Here is a 21,886-nt window from a genome sequence, read left to right as displayed (position 1 = left end):
TTATATATATATATATATATATATATATATAGAGAGAGAGAGAGAGAGAGAGAGAGAGAGTAATATCAGATACATATGGGCTTGCCATTTTTTATCCCATCGGAAAATGTCCTTGGAATATTGTTGTCCTAGGAGACAATTCCTTCATCTGCATCCCTCCAATTCCTCCATACTACAAGGTATAATCTTGTACACGAGAGAGCTTGAAGTGATAGACTCACTGTCAGAGCAACAATTTCCTGCGAATCTTGGATAATGGGAAGACACGAAGTGGTTCCGTTAAAGCAGCTGGGAAGCTGAGGCATTATAAGGATTTTTTGCCAAGGTTGGTTTCTTCGTGAACTGCTTCAGCAGCTTGATAAGCTCGTAGGTCCTTGTGTCTCTACCAGAAGAGAGGCAGAGATCGAGTGGTGTTAAGCCATCCTGAGAGGGAGGTGAAAAAAAACAAGTGATTTGTGATGACAATGTAACGAAAAAGGTTGCTGAAACTACTGGTGATAGGACTTTCAAAAAAATGCCCACCTACTAAGATTTTCCTTTTTTTTTTTTTTCCATTCCCCAGCTATTAAGCTTTTTTTCATTTTTTGAATCCCCGTTTCTTTATTGACCGTGGATCCTCCACATAAAGTAGGCAGCCGATTCTTATCAACCTGCTGCTCTAAGTTTCAAACTCCAAGCAATTTTGTCTGCATCTCTCGCATGTTAGCAGTGGTGACACAGCATGCAACCTAAGCTTTACTATCATCTCAATGCGGTAAAGCACAGTACAAAAGCCAGAAACACAAACAAGCGGTGGTCTGATATCTTCCATGAATATTCATACGATGTGATGGTATGAGAGATTCCTAGAATCATTGTATAATTACCTTGTTTTTTAATGTCTTGTCCGCTCTTTTAATTAATAAAAGCTTCACTATGTCTGTTCTCTGGGTTTGAACAGCAAGATGTAACGGTGTCCATCCATCCTGAAAGGGTAATAAATGAGAGTGTTCACCAATGAAGCATCGAAACTGAAACGGGAAAAAAAAAAAAAAAAAGTAGGGTTATATCATCCTCACATTGTCCTGAAGGTTTATGTCAACGTTATATAACAGAAGAAGTTTGATAGCTGGAGCAGATGCAGTTTGAACTGCATAATGCATCAAGGTGGCACCCTCCTGTCATCAGCAAGAAAAGAGAAAGAGGAAAGCAAATACAATCTCATTAGAAAATGGCTGCATAAAAGATGATGATTAGTCATAAGAGAACAAGCTGAACATGGTAAAATAAGATAAATAAATATATTGATTGCACTGGCAGAAAAATAAAGTTACGATAAAGAAAGTCATTGCGTCAATACTCACTGCATCACAAACAAAAGGATCTGCTGATTCTCTCAACAGATAGCTGGTTATAGCTTGCTTTTTGCACACTATTGCTCTGTGAAGTGCAGTCCAACCATTCTGAGGAAAATATAACGATCCAAAGTTCAAAACTGAGCAGACATGAAATGCTAAGAATTCCAAGCATTTTTGCATCCAATATGAAATAAAGGGAGGGAAGTGTATAAAACTCGATGGGACTGACAAAATCCAACAAATCAGCACAAGGCAATTCCACCTACCACATCCACGGCATTGATGTCCACATTGTGCTTCAACAACGCATCCATAAGGTGGAATTCTCCTGATGCAGCAAGGGTGTGGAGAGGTAGCCATTTGCTCTGCAGAGAATTCAACAAAAACAAAAAACTACAAATGAATTGCAGATTTGCGTAATGTATATTATCCAAAAAAACAATTGCACCATGTACAGCCTGTCATAACTTCTTCAAACAAGAAAGACATGCATGACCAAAAAATGCAATTGAAACATCAGCTAGCAGTTCGATAACTCCAAATTGAGAAAGCAGCAACTAATTATTAAACAACAATAAATATACATCAAAATCAAATACAGTGACGAGAGTGGTTCAACTGATAGTGAACTCACAGAGTTAGCAACTGCTAGATCAGGTACCCGCTTATTCAACAAAACCTTTTCCTCTTTCGTAAACAACTTGCGTCTACCTATTTATTCAAAAACACAAGGCAGAAAAGACGATATGAATATAGCAAGATCTTGAAGCTCACATGCAAAACATAGAACAAAACAAAGCAACATCAGCACTCAAATTCAGAATGCATCTCATATGCTTTAAGAACTAAGTAACATAAGGTGAAATAGCGTCGAGTAACCCTAAGAGAATTAAGAATCATATTCTTCACAGCTTACACCAAATTCACACCAAAATTAACTAGTTTTGCATCAATCAAGCCAATAACAACAAATTCATTCCCTCTTATCAATAAACAAACAAACTACAATATCAACAAGCAAACAACAACCGATACAAAATCCAAGCTCAAAACTGAAAATAGAAAAGCAATTACCCTCAGATTTATGTTCACCAGGCTCATAATCCTCACTGTTAAGAAACTCTCTAACATCATCTAAGCCTCTCCCATAAACTGCCCATCTAGGATGCTTCCCTTTCACTCTCTCGCTAACAATCTCCTTCACTTCCACCTCGTCCTCTTTCATTTTCTTCTCTTCTTTAAAACTCTCTGGATTACCGAGCACAAGTGGCTTCAACTGTGCCAATTTGGCTTCTTTAAAAGCCTGATATTCCTCTAGATTCACACTCCTAATAGGAACCAACCCTTTCTTTTTCCTTTCGAATTTTTTATTATATTCCATTTCTTGAGCAATCTTTCTCCTTTCCTTTTTGCCAATATTAATCTCTGCTTGCGCATCTCTCCATTTCTCTGGCACCAAATTCTCTGCTTCAATTGTAGGAACAACCCTTTTTTTCTTTTTCTTAAAAGTTTTCAACTTTGGGTCCTCAATGGCATTTGAGTTGGTTTCCAAATATGGGTCTTCAAAAATGCCTTCTTCAAAGAGTAGACAGCCACCAATGGCATGGTCTTGGTCTTCAAAATTGTAATTTTGTATAGCGAATTGGGATTGTAGAGAAGGTGAGAAAGAGTGGATTTTTTGGGGAAATTTCAGGATTTTGAAAGATGAAAACTTGAGAGGTGGAGGGAGAGACAGAAGGGCGTGTAATTTTGGGGTTTGTGGTGGGTTTAGCAGAGCTGGGAATGACATTGTTTCTGTAACTTTGGAGAAAGACATGGAGCTGATTTTGGTGTCTCTTTATACGTCCTCTTTCTTTAGAATTTGTAGGGGCTGGATCATAGCACAAATTAATGGGCTAATGTGGTGGGTTGAGAGTTGAGACTGGCTTAACAAGTTTTGACTTTTTGTTAGTTCCCATTGTTTTGGGGGGTAGAGATTAGAGAACAAGAATGATTTTCATTCTAAAATCTTCATCCTCTCCATTTTACTGTTGTTATCACCAACTCGTTGGATTTGGGTCCATCTTATTGGTGATTAGCCAGTTGGATCTACTTTGTCATTGTCATTTATTGATATTGTTCGAAAAACTAATTTCAAATAAATACCTATTTAGGTTCCAAATATTGAAAGATGGGTTAACCAGATGGCTAATATTGTTCATTTCACACAACAGCTAACTGTCTCCAGTGCCATCCTTTTTCTCCCTTGCATTTGCACCATTCTTTCCACATGTTAATCATCTCACAAGGGATTTTTTAAATTAGTGGACAAATTATCTTCCATCAACTTCAGGGCAACCCCACAACGAACAAATCGCCTTTCCACTTCTTGATGGTAACCTGAAATTTTCTGCGTTCCCAAGCTGAACGTGAGGGTGCATCAGCTGATGGTAACAATGGAAGCGAGCTGCTTTTGTTCGTGACTGTAGCTGGCCACTGACTACAAAATTGAACTACTGACCGGTGCTTTCATTTACACCTTTATTTTATAACACAGTATAATATGGAAAGATTGTTTTAAGGCAACAATCAAAAGACAACCATACTCTGACCAATTTTCATTTCCATAGCATTGCGAAGCAAAGCCATAAAAACCATGCTCACAAACAAGGTCATAAAAACTGTGAAAAGTCTCAACTCTCAAGCATTGAACAACAATCGCTCAAAAATACGCATTAATGGCTTAATGTTACATAAAGGTTTGCCACCATAACAATCACGCAGAAGAAGCTGAAACATTACACAAGTCTCGCGCATACCATCTTACTATTTCATAGCCAACTGTTTCACAGTAGAGTTAGGTAGCAACATATTACCCAGTCGTTCAAAGGAAAGAAAGTGCAGTAACAACACACAACTACATGTTTCTTGGAGGATGTAAACAAGTAAACTCAGATCTCACAATAAACACATAATATGCTTAAAATTTGAGCAAATATTGTTACATCACCATGATTTCCACTTCACAAAATAACTTAAGGCCTGTCTCACCTAGAGCCTCTAGGAGAATAAGGGGACCTGGACCTGTCCCTCCGTGATCGTCCACCATAGGGAGAGCGCCTGGGAGAATAATCACGACCACCACGATAAGGAGAGTGCCTTGGAGACCTGCGATGGTCATCACGACCATAGCCACCACGATACCTACCACGATCACCTCCACGATCACCACCACCACGATCACCACGAGAGCCTTTCCAAAAAGCAAGATAAGTTAGTAAAATTCAAGCAAGGACATGCATTGAAAGTGTAGATAGAGCTCTTTCTTTGTAAGATAAAATTACATATATACAATATAAACTTACCATAGTCCCTGGTATTCTTCAACCCAAGATAGTGTCCTGGCGTTGGAGTTCTTGGCCGTTTCCTCCTTGACTGAAAGTTACATGAATCACCTCAATACAGCAAACTATGAAAAATGTTCAACTTGGACAAAACAAACTAGGTAAAGTACAGAAATGAAACTTTAAGAACATATGCTTACCTGTAAAACTAAATAATATAAACACAACACAAGCATAAACATATTGTAAGGAGAAAAACTACACCTAGGAAGACAGCAAGGGGCAGGCTATCTACCAAGCACAACAAGGACAACAATCAGGCATATATGACTACTGTCTATTAACTGTTGGGCATGAAATACCATAAAGCCTGATTAGAAAGAAGTTGATAATGTCCGTTGATTAGTTGAGTTGAAATTGAATGCTTGATAATGTCCGTTGATTAGTTGAGGGTTGAAATTGAATGCTGATGTTGTATAGTTGTTGAACAATATAGTTGCTATGTTTAGTTGATCACTAGCATTTGAAAAGCTGTTTAAGCTGGCCATTGATCAAGCTGTTACACTTAAGTTGACATGGATGAACTGATCATCTTTGATTGCTGCCAACATAGCTGACGCAATGTGTTCTGAATATAACCAGAAAACTTCCAAGTTAAGAATAAAGATCCAATCAAAATGGGTTGGTGAGCATCACCAACGAGATAATCACATTACCTTTTCCACAGTGATATATCGCCCCTCCAGAACTGACTGGTTGAGATATTTCACACAACGATTGGCATCATCAACATTGTCCATTGTAACAAAAGCAAACCCACGAGAAATGCGTGTCCGGGGCTCCACAACAAGAAAACAAGAAGCAACCTAAAAAATGTAAATTCTCCAACAATTATTAATTGATATAAAAATGGATGACAACCACATTTACTAAGAAATATTAATTATACATCGAACAACTGCCTTAAAGGGACCAACCTTTCCCTCCTTTGAGAAATGTTCTTCAAGATCCCTTTCTGTGACCCTTGTAGACAGCCCTGTCACATAAAGTGTATTTCCAGGATTTACGACTTCCGTCCTGCCATATAATCAACCAAGTAAAGATTAACATATAAATCATCTAAACAACAATGATGAAGCCAGTACAGATCCACAAGACACATTGGTAGAAACACCATAACACATGTCTGTCATTCTAAGAAATTGCAATTTTAAAGCTGCAACTAACCTTTCATGATCTCTAGACCTTGATCTGTGCAGAGACCACCAACCATCCATGTAATAAAGCCATAAAATTAGTGTTGGATGCAGATGTGCATTAGTGCCACAATTACAAACCAGCACACAATAAGCAAAAACCCAGGGTTACAGTACCTTCCACGACTTCGTGACCGTGACCTATGCCTTGGCCTTGGCAATGATCTTGATCTGGATCTAGACCTAGGCCTGGGCCTTGACCACGATCTTGACCTAGACCTCGACTGCTCTCTCCAAGGCGAAGGAGAGCGTGAATCCCTGGTATGCCCAGTTCAAATAACATCAACACAAAACAAAAGGTGCAGAGCCAAATGACCATATATATCTAAGCAACACAAGCTTGGCGAGGTAACAAATCATAATAAACTCAAGAAATCCAAACTTTAACATAAAGCCATAGTTTGTGATAGCAATGCCATCTATCAAACCCTTCAATATTTTTTCTGGTTCCTTAGATTTGCAGCAATTTCAAACCAAAACAAAGCCATAGTTGCTCTTAACACATTCTATTACATAAGAACCTCAAGTCATTATTTGTAGTTGTCATCCCTCCCATCAAACCCTTCAATATTTTTAAAATCCCGTTAAGTAAACAAACGTATATCAGCTAGCCCCAATATTAAGATTATCAAACAAACCTAAGATTCGTTACATTAATCATTCTTAAACACCTCAAAACACGAACCCATATCTTAAAAACATCGAAAGTTAATGAAAACATAAAAATAAATATATAAAAAAACCCTTAATCTATATTAAAACTAGTTCGAGATGTTACCTTTTGACTGGAGAATCAGCCTGTAAGAGAAGGAAAAGATTAATTAGGTCTTTAAATTTTCAACAAATTACATATATAAAGAGAGAATGAGAGAGAAATTTCACCATTGGAAACGATGAAGAAGCCGAGACCTAATAGGGTTTTCTTTAGTTTTGAATGAAGGGCTCGACTCCAAAGTCTTACTTTAAATAAAATAAAGGAAGAGAAATCAAAGGACACTACACTACACTTTGATTTCTATAATGTTTCATATATTTCAATTTAGTCCTTATCTTTTAAAGATTCCCAAAGTTAATTCTATATTTCTATATTCCAATATGATGTTCCAATGTACACTTTTGTTTCTAAATTTCCAATCATATCAACATAAAGGATCATTTTCTTGATTATTTTTAATTTCTCATATATTTTTAAATAATTTTATTGTGTTGTATGTGGAGTTTTCATACTATAAAGTATAATAAATAACGTATGTAATATGGAGTTTTAGCATAAAATCTTTCGTGCTTGTCAATATGCTCATTATATAAAACATGTTAAACATTTATTTTTAATTAAGTATATTATTAGTCTTAATTTTTATTTTATTATTATCATTAAAACATAAAAATATAAATGTGTGACCTGAAGGTAAAAAACAAATGTGAAGAAAATCATGAAGCCTAAATATCTAATAAACTCATTGTTAAATAATAAAATTATAAAAAAAAATTAGTGCAAAAACAAGACTTGAAAAAGAAATGATCAATGTCAACTCAGGTTGGCTTTTCGAACTTGTGACCTGAGTCACATGAACAAAATGATCCTATAAAAAAAATAGTGAAGCTTAATCCTAAATCAACCTAACGTTGAAGGATAGAATTAGAAGAAAAAAATCAATTTAAAAGAAGGATCCATAACTAAAAATAACAATAAAAAAGATTAAGACTATACTTAACACTATAAACCGATAACAGGACACTTTTAAATTCTGGCAACCCAACACCAATCACGAGGATATGAGATATAGAGAAAAGGAAAGAGAAGAAAGAAAAAGTAGTTGAAGCCCTCATCATTGTTTTTCCATCGACACACACAACATAATCATAAAAAAACATGTCATGTCACTTTAAATGCAATCACTAATAACAGTGTGACATTATGAAGAAAGTTGCACTTGTTTCTGAAGTGCGACGACATCACCATACATGGTGGCACATGCATTGCATACGTCAGTTTATGCCTTTTTTTTTTTTTTTGCTCTTGAAATTCTTATAGTGTCAAATTTGATTCCTTAAACCTTAATTGTTTTAGATCAATTAAATTAAATTTAATTTTGCAAAACTAATTATCAAACACATGTTTACATTTTTTTTTTATATCGTGGAATCCTCATATCTAGGCAACCAAAAAAACCTTTTCAAGTAATAAAAAAAAAATAACTGTGAAAAAATTAAATTAAAAAAAGAGAAAATATCAAGGACGAAAACAAAAAAGATTGAATCTCTTCCATGCCACATTTAAGTCGCCAATGTTTGAAAGAAAAAAAGGACTTGATAGTTGTCTAGTGTTGAAATCCGATCCTCATTGCTTTAATTATTAAAATTCAATTTAATTTCATTTAATATTTTCAAATCTAGCCTCAATCAATAATCCATTTTATTTTTGACATTGGGAGTAGTCAATACCAAGCCAAACAAAACAAATAACCAACTTTAATTTCTAATTAATTTAATATACAAGGATAAATCTAAAATATATATATATATATATATATATACACACACACTATGTGAATCCATAATGTATCCTCTCACAATACAAAGTACATCATTGAGCTCTTTTGGTTTTTTTTTATATATATATAATATAAGGGGGGGGGGGGGGGGAGCATCCATCTGGATAGATTATGATAGATATCTATCTAATTCGGTATCAAATTACTATCTCTTTATTTAATCTCGTAAATTAAATATGTGAGAGTTGAAAACTTTTCTATCTTAAAAATACTCAAAAGCATGGGGTATAGATAGTCAAAACATCTAGTTTCCAATACATACACTAGAGGAAGAAGGTGTTCTATGGGCACAGAGTCTTGTTGAAACTTCGTCAAACCACTACACATAAAAGAAGTAAATGCCCAGATAATCATCGAGATTCTTTGAACAAAACCCGTTCATGGCTCTAGCTGGTTAAAACATCAAACCTCAAGATAATTTTGAACAAGAGACAATTTCATCAAATAGCTCGTAATCTGAGTCTTAGGCTATAGTAATTTCCCCTTTTTAAAAAATTTAATTTAATAATAAACAGTATAAACAAGGCGTAAAAACAAATTATTTAAAGATCAAATCCCAGGAGCACAATCAAATGCAATTTTGAACGGTCGGATGATTGCATAAGGCAAAAGAACAGTAACACCTGCCTGCTTGCCTGGTATTGACATCAGCCACATCATTCATAAACTTGAAACACAAATAGAAGGTGAACAGGAGATGTGATTAGCACTCCATTTTTTAAATGTTACACAGGAACCAGGCATGTACGGACTTGCTATGTAGCTTGTTTCGTTAACCTTCTCCCATCGAGGACAGCCTAGAAACCATTCGTAGCAGCCAGTATTCACAGCGTCTCATCCTTGTCTCGCTTTCCACAGTGACATGACATCGCAAACTTAGAGCTTCCCCAAGACATGAAGTAAAGAGAAAACATACAAAACATAAAGCTCCACGTTGAGAAACCCAGAAACATGCTGCCCATTTTCCTCATCAGCGTTGCATGAGCACGAGATGGGAAGGGGATCATGTTGTTAACACATCGGGAAGTGTGGCGGAATGAGCTCCAAGCACCTTGCCACCAACATCTGGGAAATTCTCATGTCCAGGAAGTGGACACACCTTCCCATCATCTTCTACCAGCAAAGGATACTTGAGAAGATGTCCCTGCAACAGTTCGAAATTCGGATCTGTGAATTTCCTCCAGTTGTCCTCGGCAATTTTATTTACTTTCTTCACACAACGCAAATCCTTGGGCTCCATGAACAGTTCATCTATCCCACCAAGATGTTCCACCCATAGTGACATTCTATATCCATAAATCTGCACAAAAAGAAAAGAAAAGAAAAGAAAACATTTTTCCATGATGACCACCTCATGAGCAACAGCAAAACTAGGCCAGAAACAAGATTTTTGCTATGGCATGAAGAATGATGCCAAACAAACCTGTCCACGTGGATGTTTCTTCCTAGCAGCCCATGTGTGCCGGGGTTGATATGAGCCCATAGCTATCTCAGTGTCTTTTGACCCAGCCATGGATCTCTGGTTAATATTTGCAGATCCCATTATCACATACTCATCGTCCACTATCATTCCCTTTGCATGGACATAAATCATGAATCGCTGAGATTTAAAAGATTCGGAGACCTGATTGAAACAACGTGATTGTGAACATTATTAGGACTTCAATGCAGATAAAAATTAAAAGTCACACTTCAAAGATAACAACCTCAACTATCATACCCTTTTCAAAAAAGGGAATACTGCTGCAAGATTAAATGGTAAGGAACAAAAATAAATATCATGAGGTCAATTTTTAAGGCTATAAGAGTAGCTGACATTTGTTTTAGTGAACTAACAACAACCGTGCCTTGGAGAAGCAGGTCACAGAAGATTTCTGCCTCAACATTTTCAGAAAGAGAAAGTCAAGATAGTTTTCCCATCATTTAGGTCACTGGACACAATCAAGAAGTGAGATGGATATGAAAGAAAAATTTGCCTCCTTGTAAATCTATGTCAGAAACTTGAAAAAATGGCAGCACTCTATGCAACCGGGATAATCCAGAATTGCCAGAGTATGAGACAAACAGGAGCGCAGAAACCTTTCCATATGCACCTCCACGCCAAAGGAAAATACGTGAGCTAAAACAAAATTTCAGAAGGGAATTATTTATTTATGTTCGTTGTGTTGACATTTTATTATGGCAATTGTTGCATGGCTGACAATTAAAATTGGGAACTTGAATTGAGCTTTGTTTACACAAAAGTTTGAAGTTTCAAAGGCCACATGTTTCAGTTCCTATAAGCAACTTTTGGGTTACAGCCAATCGGATAACGTGCACACCACTTTTTAGGGTGAAAATTGGCAGCAAGTGCAGACGCAGCTATCTCCATAATATATGTTAAATAGCAGCCAACAAACTATTTTATACACAGAAAGAAAACAGGTAATGCAATGGTAAGGATGAAAAACCACAGAAGGATATAATCTGAAAGAGTTACCGTTCCACCATTAGCACTTGACAAATCATGGGGAATTTCTTCTCGTTTACCAATGCAATAGAAATTGAGGTAGTCTTGAGGATGTGAATCTACAAGATTCATTGATTTAAGTTCCTGTGCAATTTTTTCATACATTGCTTGCATTGTCTGGCTCTGCAAAGTATAAACTTTCTAAAGTTAGCGACAAAATAGATTGAATTGTTGCTCTGTTTCAACAGAAACCCTTGGCGTCTCACAACAATCAAATCCAACTCGCTGACAGAATCACTAAAAGAAATCAACTCACAACCCAAAGCAATAGTCACCCAATCAGTGGGCATCAATATTAAGAAACTCCTTAATAAAGCTGCTTTGGCAGCAAAATTTGAGTAACAGATATTATTCTCTGTCATGTATCTAAAACCATGGTCCTGCCTATAAGAAGGATAATAACAGTAAAAGTAGCCAAACAGCTGTTCTAGCTGCAAGTCACTAAACATCTTACCATGAAAAATTACCAATTGAAGGTATAGGAATCAAGCATCCCAAACCAATGGAATTCAAAACCAAATACTTCTTATTGTTTAAGGACAGAAAGTGGAAACTTATGTTGATCCAAGACTGTATAAGGTGAACCTATCCCATGTCACTAGGGACGAGGCATATGAGAAGTACCCTATGACTAGAAGAGCTCATGAATAATAAAATGTTGACCGGGTTCCAAATATACAAGATGGTTCATTCTTGATGTCTGAACAAATATATTGATCTTTCAAGTCAACATAGTTTGATTATACACTACCTGCCAAAAGAGAATTTCTTGCACAGTGTTGGTCTTTGGATCACCCTCTGGCCACAATGGAATAACAACATATACTGCAAATCTCTCTTTGGCTCTAATTTTACTAACAATCTTCAATGCCAACTCCATTGGAATTAGATTATCAGCCCCTGCACATCATAATAATGGAAACAACTTGAGAACAAATGTGTGTATGTGCATGTGTGTGTTTTATCTGTGTTGTCATGTGTAAAATGAAGGCATGTAGGTACAGCCATAATCGTTGTCCATAGAAATAGCAAAAAGTTTCATTCAAAACAGCTTGACCATAACATAAGAAGCAAAGATGAGCATAACAGAATTCATGATGGTAGTGGCTAAACTAGTGAGACGCTAACAAAAATAATAATTGAGTTGTCAACTTAAAAAGGCAAACAAATAGATGAAAAGCCATAGAGCTTGTGGTAAAAGATATGAATTTGAGAAGGTCCAAAATCCAAATCTTATCAAGCAAAAGAACATCTACCAAGATATATTATTCCTAAAATCCAAATACCCATGCAAAATTTTGTATATAGAGGCTCTGCATCAACATGGGTCTCTTAAAAAAGGAATCCTAGTCCCCCCCAAAAAAAAAAAAAAAAAAAAAAAAAAAAAAAAAACTGGTATAATGAAAATTTGCAATTCTGACCTGCATCCTTGTATGATGGCCATGCATATGAGGATCCAAGAAAATATTGATTTTCAATATATATGAAATGCTGAGCAGATCTGATGGCTTGTATGTATGCTGTTTGAATGCTTTTATCTACAACGAGATCTTTTGCAACGACTAGGTTCTGCAACACAAAATTAACATCAATAAAGCTATTTTATCTTTGGCTTATATTAAAAGGAAGAAGGAAAATAAAATGTTCAACTTGCTGTAAACCTGATCCTGACACTCATCAATAGTTTTGGGAAATCCTTTCAGTGATCCGGAGTCAATGGACCTAAAAATCTGCAAAAACAAAATAAGTAAAAACAGGGGTCAATAAAATGATGATGATGATGATGATAAAGGTTGTAATCTAAACAACAAAATTAGAGAAGCGTGATGTCCAACCTGGACATGCCAATTCTCAGGGCCTTCTTCACTGGAAACATATACTGTGGGATCATCAGGTGGAACTATTGTGGTTCCCTCCTTTGTTTCAGAAAGGGGAGGACTTAGTATCCAAGAAATCCGTTCTATCTTTATCAATGAATCATCGCTCCAGTGAGATTTTCTTTTGAAACGCAGTCCCAACTCTGTCCACTTTGTTGCTTTCCTCCAACGCTGCTCAAAGTTTATAAGAGCATCATATGCAGCTGGCCCATCAATTTTACAATGCAGGTCATGCCAGGGCTGCCTTGGTGCTTTGGCTCCGGCCTTTCATACATAAAAAGGAGAGTTGAGGCAAAAAAAAGTGCAAAAAAAAAAAAAAAAAAAAAAAAGTACACAGCACCAAAGGATCTGGCGGAACAATATCAGAAGACAATAAACAGGAATTCAGAATATTTAGCAAACCATGTTAGTATTGGGGATGATAAAGAAAATATCACTTGAATGTGATATAAATTTCATGGCAACTTAAACGTCAAGTCACATTGAAATTATAGGCACATTATGCGCTTGAAAAAGTGGAAAACAAACTATAACAGCACCATTTGTACACTGTTGATCTGAATATAAATAGCAGATACTGAAAGTGAAAAGACTACTGAAACTAAAAGTTGATCGTTTGATTTGTCTATCACTTACAGGAAATGTTGGATTGTGGAAATCATCCCGAAAGACAGTGTTGAGATCATGAAACAGTCTATGTTCAGGAGTATCATACCGTCCATCGCAGAGGTCAATGCCTCCTATAAATGCAGTGATCTTCCTGTTATTACCGGATGCTTGGGTGTCCACAAGAACACATTTCTGATGGTGCGTAAACATGGTTCCAACAATCTGGGAAAAACCACTGCACATCAATAAATTGTTCAAAGAGAAGCAATTGTGACCTCTCAAATGAAACCGAAAGAACAACCAAGTTTGTTCCACAAACCAAAACTTACCCATTAATATTTTTTCATACGCTAAAGAGATGTAAAATAAAAACCCGTTAGCCAAAAGAATGTGCATTGTTAAAACAACCAACACACTTAGCTGCATGTGCTTCTTATGAGACAACAATCAACTCAACAATAAAATCAGGCTTGCCTGTTGCTTGAGAAAACTGAGCTTACTGCTGGCATATCGAGGTGCCAACACACAAGTAACAGATGAATGCTTGAAGAATCTTCTGGTTTCTTCATCATGTGTTGCCATAACTCCTGCCTGTATCCCAAAATAGCATTTCACATTATAAAACTATTGCAGCCATCTTTCATTATTAAATACCACTTCTGCTTAAATCATGAGGGGAAAAAATACAATTACAAATAGAAGTTGCATGTGCCCCCTGCCATCACAAATTGGCATTAAATTTTAAAACCTTCTGACAAAATCTCCCCTTAACTTTATACTAAAAGAAAGTGGCAACAATCACCCAAGTTAAACAATCATAATTGAATTATTTAACCATTCATCGCTCATTAACCAAACAAAACAAACATCACACAAAATAGCAACAACGGACCAAATAAACCCACATAATAATAAAAATCAAATAGTACTAATCAAAATCCTCACTTACTGTTTTAATCCCAAATTTATCATGAGAAGTCCTATCATCCCAAACCAACAACAAGACTCTCACACCTTCCTCGCTCTTATACTTCAGCAGCTCCCCAAGTGTCAAATCTCCACCTCTTGGCAATGGCCTAGTTGGTTCTCTAACCAGCTTAATCTTATAAAAGACAGACCAGCCAACAATATAAATCAGATGATGAGCTCCGGATATGGCATAACAAATATCCTCCCAGCACTTCTCTTGCTTAAAAACCTTCCCTCCATCAATCTCAATCTCAGGCAAGTCATGATCCTTCCCATGAGCATCTTGATAGAGTGTCACATGACCGCCTCTTCGGGCCGGGAAATAGGTACCCCTCACCCCATTTACTACAGGATCACCTCCAAACCCATTCTGGTATAAAGGGTTTTTCTCAAAAGGTGTGAATTTCAATTCCAGATAAAGAGCTGTGTCGGGCTGTGGTGGTTTCCCTGATGCATCAATTATTGGAAACCATCCCTGAATAAACTCCCCCGACAACACTGTTGATGCAGGTATCTTCACAGTCCCTATCAACTCTGCACCGAACAAATCATTGTCTTTGACGTGAAATTCAATATCTTTAACAGGATGTGCCAATGGGATATTGAACCTTTGCTCCCAAACGGGGGTTGCGGCATTTTTCAACACGCGGGTGCGGGCGAGTGTCACCTGAGGGACTGTCACTGTCACGTATGCATCACTGCTGATAATGTGACGGTGGTGGATTTTCTTGTCGGCATCACTGTGGTGGCGGTGGTTGCGGCCGCGGCCGCGGTGGCCGCGGTCGGTGGGTTTGGTGGTGGTGGCGGAAGAAGGGATGCAAACATTGAAGAGCTGGCGGAAGTTCTTGGAGATAACATCCATGTTGGGTAAAGATCTGGCTTCAACTATGAGCAAGTCCAGGTCACCGTGAAGGTAGATGAGGTGGCTGTGACTGGAGCTCTCAGCCATTTTATCGGGCGGGATTTTTCAGAGATTGTGAAGAGAGGGCCTCAATTGAACAGGGAGGGTTATCATGCTTTTTATAGTAAGAGGAAAGGAGGAAAAAGGAAGGAATCTTCGAGGTAGGAGACAACCGAGGAATAGCGTTGATGGGGTGGTGGGTTTATTGCGTTGGCTTGTCACATAGAGCTTAGACCTCGTGACCCCTTGTGTGTTCTTGTTGTGTTATGTTTCTTCATTTTTATGCTACTTTCATGTCCAGCTTTTGGACTCGAACAAGAAAACGGAAAAGAGACGGCTTTTTTATTTAACCATGATGAAAGCAGTTTCACGACCACCCTTTTTTTTTCCTTTCTTTTTAAGTTACATCAACTACTTACTACATGATTTCAGTTATTAGGACATGGATAATGGATTCTTCGATCTCTCAGCAGCTGATTTCAGTTATCTAGATTAGTGCATTAGCCTTATTTTTAAAATTTCAAATCCACGTAATAAGATCAGGCTCGGGTCCAAGTGAAAAGTCAATTGTTTAGTCAAAGAGCTAGTGTTGGTGACCGAGGGAGGGACAGAGAGAGGATAAGTTTTTTTTTTTTTTTTTTCTCGAGGTGGGTCAGATATGATTTGATCTTGAATTATGAATAGATATACAATTGTGTTGTTTTTCGTGCGTTAAAAGTATTTTTTAAAAAAATTAAAATTTTTTATTTTAAATTAATATTTTTAAATTATTTTAATGTACTAAAATAAAAAATAAAACAATTTTATTTTAATTAATTTTTAAATAAAAAAATATTTTAAAAAATAACAATTATCACACATCCAAACCCGTCATAAAAAATCATCGTTAATTTCAATTCTAACTACAATTCCAACCACCACGACAAAAGTAATGGTTGAGAGATAATGACAAGATAAGAGGGAGGGGGACCTTGGGAGAGTGCAAGCGCGTGTAAATGCTATGCACCAAGAATTTCATGGATAGCCAGCTGCCCAGCCATTAGGGGAGCAACAACAAATTAACTCTTAGCTCTACCAAACGCTTTCCAAGCTCTACAGAGGTTCCAGAGTGTTTGATACAATTGCAATACGTGTGTGATGCGATTGGAAATGTTTGAAAGAATAGTTATAATTGTTTTTTATATTATTTTAATATAAAAATTAATTTTAAAAAATAAAATATATATATTATTTTTATATAAAAAAATATTTTAAAAAATAATATAGACCACTCTCTCATCCACTCTTTTTAAATGAAGAGAAAACACGGAGTTGGGATGGGTCCAATCAGCTGCATTTTTGAATCGAATTGTTCTGAAACAATATGATGGGGACCAAATACGTTACCAGTGATTAAAAATAATAAAAAAAAAAACGCGGGATCCGAAACCAATATTGAAAAAAAAAAAAGAAAAAAAAAAAAAAAAAGAGGATAGACTTGAAAGCGTGACTAAGCTTCATGGATAACACGTTTTTTTTTTAGTGTGCAAAACATGTAAACATGTGTTTTTTATATATATAAAATAAATCGAAAAATAAATGGCCTGAATTAAAAAAAAAAAGATTTTAGACGTAAAATGCAAATTTTAGGGGTGTCGTGTCCGTCATCACCATTCAAGCACTTCCATCTCATTTTTTCTGATTTGTGTTTAGATGAGTTCATTTGCTTTGCTGTCAAATTATTATTTTAATATTTTATAGTATTATACAAAAAAGTTAAATTTTTTTAGTATTTGGATAAGTAAATAAACTGAAAAATAAATTTTTAATTTTTTTCAATTTTATTAAAAGAATAAGGACTAAATCTTACAGATAAAATTAAAAAAATATATAATTTCATAAATTATTTCAAATAAAGTAAATAATAATTAAAATAATAAAAACCAAATTTGAAATATAAAAAAGTTGAAAGATGATGAAATAAAAGAATTACAATTTCATAAATTATTTCAAATAAAAATAAATAGCAATTAAAAGAATAGGGACCAAATATAATGGATAAAAATTTTCAATTAAGAAAATGATAAGAGATGAAATCAAATTAAATCAAATTTTAAGGGATGAAATTGAAATTAAAAATAATTCAAAACAAAATATATAGCAAATATAATTAACAAATAACAATAATTTTTTTAATTTTTCACAATTCTAGAAAGTATTTTTTGTTCAAAATAAAAGAAAAATATTTTGACAAAAATTTTATTTTTAACTAAAAAGTGTTTTATATTGATCGATTTTTCTGAAAATAAATAAATATAAAAATTATAAAAAATTATTTTCTATGAAACATGATGAAACCCACCAACCCACTTCTTCATTATTGCTGGGTTTCGAACAAAAGTCTAGGATGCAATGATGTGCACCAATTATATGTATATATAAAAAAGCTACTTGTATACTTAACAAGTGATTTGAGTATACTAATAAAACAACAAAGAATTATTTGTTCTTGTTGTAAGAAGAAATTAAATTTGTCACGGGGATGATGTTTATTTTTATTGGCCATAGTGGTAAAACCGGAATTTGCCCTCTATTTGGATTGGTCTAGGTTGGAAAAAAAATAAAAAAACTTGAAAAATTCAAGTTGATATACTGATTCAGTTAAAATTATGCTCTCAATCCATTAATTATTTTTTTGAATCTTTTTTTATGAAAAACAATATCATTTTAATTAAAAAAAAAAAAAACATTACAATTGATCATTCCTACACCAAGCCTTATCATATATCGTATTATACAGAATTTTGCATTAATGTCCACTTTGCTTCGAAAAGTATAGTATGTAGATTGGATTCCCTCCCTCTCTGTATAAAAGAAGAAGAAGAAAAAGAAAAGGTGGGAATAAGGCGTAAAATGTGAAAGTAAAAAAAGGCAGAGGGGATGATCCAAGCGTGTGTTTTGTCTTTGATACACCTAACACTATGTTGTCTCTTATGGGGATGATCCATGCAAAATCCATTAAACTGTTTTTAATAGGCAAAGCTGCCTTATTTATAGCCAAAACACGTGCAAAAGAAGATTAATTTTGGAAAACATGATCGGTGAATATTATCTCCAAGAATTATTTTAATTAAAAAATTTAAATTTTAGATGAGGTCTTATAACATATCTCTTTAAATAAAAATCATGTAAATTTAAAATTTATATAGACCTACATTACCTTATGTTTAATTTTTTATTAAATAAATAAGAATGTTGAGATTTAAACTCATAATCATCTGGTTATCTATGTTCTGATACCATATTAAAAAATTATTTCAATCTGATAGTTTAAATTGTTAGGTAAGGTTTCAAAATATAATTTATATTATTCTCTAATATGTTGCATGATCTATATATATATATATATTAAATGAGATGCTAAGTGCAAGATTTCAAGCTTATGGTGCAAACTATACATTAATTCATGGCCTCTTTAATCACATGTTAATTTTCTTTGATCTCAAACAACGAACCATTGTTATTTTAATCTACTTTTTTTTTTTATTAAAATGTTACCAAATGCTTAACTTAAAATTATACTTGTCGATATTATTTAATGATACCCTTTTCAATTTAAGTACAACTTTTTTTGTTCTGTACTTTAGATTTTACTCTTTAAATACAACTTCCTCTTTTCTTTTCTTTTTTTATCAGAAAGTAATTGCGAGGGGCCTTAGAATATGTAATGGGAATAGTTATCCCCTGTCACATAATATTCAAATCAATACTACTTCAAACGTAATCAATATCTTGTCTAACATTTTTAATTATCTTATTAAACATGAACACAAATCTTCAAAAAAATTATGATGTTTAAGAAATACTAGTGGTATTTTTTATAATTGACTTTAAAAAAAGACAAACATAAAAATCAAGAGAAATCATGAAAATTCAATATTCTAAGCAAAATTACTTTTTAAACAAATATTTAATAAAGTCGAAAAGACTACATTAACAATATATCAATAGTTTATGGACTAGATATACTAAAATCACTGTTGAAATATCTAAAACGCTACAGGTTATTGCTACCCCCTTGTTCTTTTGGGATAGTTACAATTAACATTAATATTAATAAAGTAACAAAGAAAAACTAAGAAATTATAAAGTCTTAATTAAGGTTTTAAGTTTGTGAGATTCGAACCAGTAATTTCTAGGAAGTAAATTTAGAATCCGATCAGTTGAGCTACACTTCTCAAAATTATATATATAAAAAAACAACTGTTTTTGCTTTTTGATAACCTACGGTCCAACCATTCTTTTTTTAAAAGAGGGATCATATAAATACAAACTTGTGTGTATAGAATATAACCAAACAAGTTGTTTTTGTAGTTTGCATTAAAAAGCAAAGCAACCACAAAAATAAATTCATTCTTGAACGACTTGCCACCTGCGTTCATTGATACTTTCTTTCATTTATTAGTACATTCCAAATAGTCGGAAATTGTAATCAGAATCCAATTTCACCAATGTCGTCTACGTCTACCAATAAATGCAGGTGGCAAGTCGTTTAATACTAATAAGCTCCAAGAGACAAGTCGTTGTGGGCTTCACTGACCTTTGCAGCTGACATCTCTCTCCCCTCTTCCATTTCACTCTCTTCCGATTCTCTGAATCATAAACTTCAGACTCCTTATCACGCAGAGCTGAGAATTGAAGGCACAAATCCAAACCTTTCTTCACTATAAAAGGTAAAAAGCTCCAGGCTTTCAACTCAAAAGCAGGGCTTTGTTTTTTTCTTTTAGCTCTGAAAACGTATGAAGACCATTACTTTGCAATCCAATTCCTCAAAGAAATGGTATTCAATTACAATTTCGGAATCATGTTCTCATCACTGACATTTATTATTTTGAAGGAACTTCATATTTGTTTCAGTAGCAATGGTTTTCTTGTGCTGGGCTAAGCCATCACTTCAAGAACAGAAGGATTGTCTAAACAAGTATAAAGAAACTGACCCTTTAATATTGAATTTCTTTCTTCCACATTTTTGTCATTTCTTATGTATAGTTGATGCTTAATTGCTTATTAACAGGTCAGATGGATTTAATTATGACTCGAAGTACAGGGGAGCTACTTCCAAACACGCGTCTTCTCTCAATGAGCTCTCAAAAGATGGTTTCTTGATTAACCATGCTCGTGTTTTAGTTGGTTCTGGTGTTGAGACTTATGAAAAGGGCAAGTTGGCTCTTGAAAATTGGAGGTCTGTGAATTTTATTTTTTTTAAGTGAGAAATGTTAATGGTGGGGTCTGAATATTTTTTTGCTTAATTTGATTGCAGGCATTTTGGGTTTGACTGGGGATTTGTTGATTCGAAGACTCCGATTCGAAGTGGAGTGAAGTTTTGTGTATGTGTAAAGGAGTTTTTGCCTTGGGTTATGATGCCTCTTCAGATTGTTTATGTAAATGAAAGCAGGAGTTCCAAGAAGGATATGGCTTCGTTTTGTTTCGGTGGCGGTACCCTTCAAGGTCACTTGCTGGTTAGTGATTCTTTGTTACAAGTTTAATTTTGGAGATCTAGACTTGTTGTGATTCTTTGCTGACGTTGAAATTTGATGACTCGAACCTTGTTAGTCACCATGTCAATATATAGGAACCAGAATTTGGCATACATCATTTCATTGAGTTGAGACATCTTGCTTGCAATGAGGTGCTTGATTTTTCCTTTTATTTTTTTCCTGGCCTTTAGGTAGTTGAGCTATCATGATCTACTGATGTTATCAAAATGGATACAATCAATAAATCAACTAATTAATAGCTTGATGTAGCATAGCAGCTGCGAGCAGATCATGGTTGCTTGACTATGGGTTGGCTTGACATCCTACTGCATAATGTTGCTACAGCTTGTTTGCTTTGTCTGTTGAGTGTTGAGCTTTCCTTTTCTTTTTTTCTGCTGACTCTTCTTTTTAATGGAGGAAGTAATATTAGAAAAGCATTTGCACGTTTTGTTTCATACTGTCTAGTCATTTCCACATTCAAGTTGTAGCCTGCTAAGCCTCTTTGGCATGCATAAACACAGGCCATTACTAACATTTTACTGGGGAACAGGCTGGGGAAGAGCGTTTTTCAATTGAAATGGATGAGAAGAACCAAGTGTGGTACGAGGTCCTTTCCTTCTCAAAACCTGCACACTTTCTGTCATTTATCGGGTACCCATATGTTCGACTTAGGCAAAAGTTTTTTGCTCATCAGTCTAGCAATGCTGTTGTAAAACATGTGTCTGGTTCATAATCCTATTCATTTTTAAACTTGAATTCCAGCACTGAGTAATTGTCTTCAGCTCATAACTGTTCTGTTCTAGTGAACAAACTGCTTAAGTGTTGGTTTGACATTGCTGTGGAAGGTCCTTTCCCTTCCACACAATGAAGGGAAGATCATATAATCCAATTTTTACTTAAAAAGCGGGAAAAATATAATAAAGAAAAGATATAGAATTTACGAAGACACTTTTAAACTGTCGTTAACCAAATTCCTACTATGCTTTAGATTAGGTCAACTAATGTGCATAAAGAAGGGATCACCAATCTACCAA

The 21,886-nt window shown here is 34.9% G+C and overlaps 4 protein-coding genes across 4 annotated transcripts; 1 reads left to right on the top strand and 3 right to left on the bottom strand.

Moving 5' to 3' along the window:
• Nucleotides 1-60: 60 nt before the first annotated feature.
• On the bottom strand, nucleotides 61-3,184 carry LOC118029914 (ankyrin repeat domain-containing protein, chloroplastic). The gene is made up of 7 exons (XM_035033894.2): nucleotides 2,412-3,184; nucleotides 1,972-2,048; nucleotides 1,604-1,702; nucleotides 1,344-1,442; nucleotides 1,059-1,157; nucleotides 867-965; nucleotides 61-423 (listed from the first exon to the last, which is right to left on the bottom strand). The coding sequence occupies exons 1-7, from the start codon at nucleotides 3,151-3,153 to the stop codon at nucleotides 280-282; spliced, it is 1,359 nt and encodes a 452-aa protein (XP_034889785.1). The 5' UTR covers nucleotides 3,154-3,184; the 3' UTR covers nucleotides 61-279.
• A 930-nt stretch (nucleotides 3,185-4,114) lies between these two features.
• On the bottom strand, nucleotides 4,115-6,908 carry LOC118029915 (uncharacterized). The gene is made up of 8 exons (XM_035033895.2): nucleotides 6,799-6,908; nucleotides 6,695-6,714; nucleotides 6,034-6,174; nucleotides 5,888-5,911; nucleotides 5,638-5,737; nucleotides 5,377-5,526; nucleotides 4,682-4,751; nucleotides 4,115-4,569 (listed from the first exon to the last, which is right to left on the bottom strand). Exons 1-8 carry the CDS (start codon nucleotides 6,799-6,801, stop codon nucleotides 4,364-4,366), a joined length of 714 nt encoding a protein of 237 aa, XP_034889786.1. The 5' UTR covers nucleotides 6,802-6,908; the 3' UTR covers nucleotides 4,115-4,363.
• Nucleotides 6,909-8,940: 2,032 nt separating this feature from the next.
• On the bottom strand, nucleotides 8,941-15,700 carry LOC118029917 (phospholipase D delta). The gene is made up of 10 exons (XM_035033897.2): nucleotides 14,416-15,700; nucleotides 13,941-14,057; nucleotides 13,494-13,688; nucleotides 12,816-13,121; nucleotides 12,642-12,710; nucleotides 12,402-12,549; nucleotides 11,732-11,880; nucleotides 10,951-11,103; nucleotides 9,895-10,095; nucleotides 8,941-9,771 (listed from the first exon to the last, which is right to left on the bottom strand). The coding sequence occupies exons 1-10, from the start codon at nucleotides 15,382-15,384 to the stop codon at nucleotides 9,475-9,477; spliced, it is 2,604 nt and encodes an 867-aa protein (XP_034889788.1). The 5' UTR covers nucleotides 15,385-15,700; the 3' UTR covers nucleotides 8,941-9,474.
• A 4,190-nt stretch (nucleotides 15,701-19,890) lies between these two features.
• LOC118029918 (UPF0548 protein At2g17695) lies at nucleotides 19,891-21,613 on the top strand. Its single transcript, XM_035033898.2, has 5 exons — nucleotides 19,891-20,048; nucleotides 20,213-20,296; nucleotides 20,390-20,557; nucleotides 20,636-20,834; nucleotides 21,403-21,613. The coding sequence occupies exons 2-5, from the start codon at nucleotides 20,238-20,240 to the stop codon at nucleotides 21,583-21,585; spliced, it is 609 nt and encodes a 202-aa protein (XP_034889789.1). The 5' UTR covers nucleotides 19,891-20,048; nucleotides 20,213-20,237; the 3' UTR covers nucleotides 21,586-21,613.
• Nucleotides 21,614-21,886: the final 273 nt, after the last annotated feature.

The sequence above is a fragment of the Populus alba genome, chromosome 5, assembly GCF_005239225.2.
Source record: "Populus alba chromosome 5, ASM523922v2, whole genome shotgun sequence".
NCBI classification, from domain to species: Eukaryota; Viridiplantae; Streptophyta; class Magnoliopsida; order Malpighiales; family Salicaceae; genus Populus; species Populus alba.
This window is presented reverse-complemented; position numbering and strand designations above follow the sequence as displayed.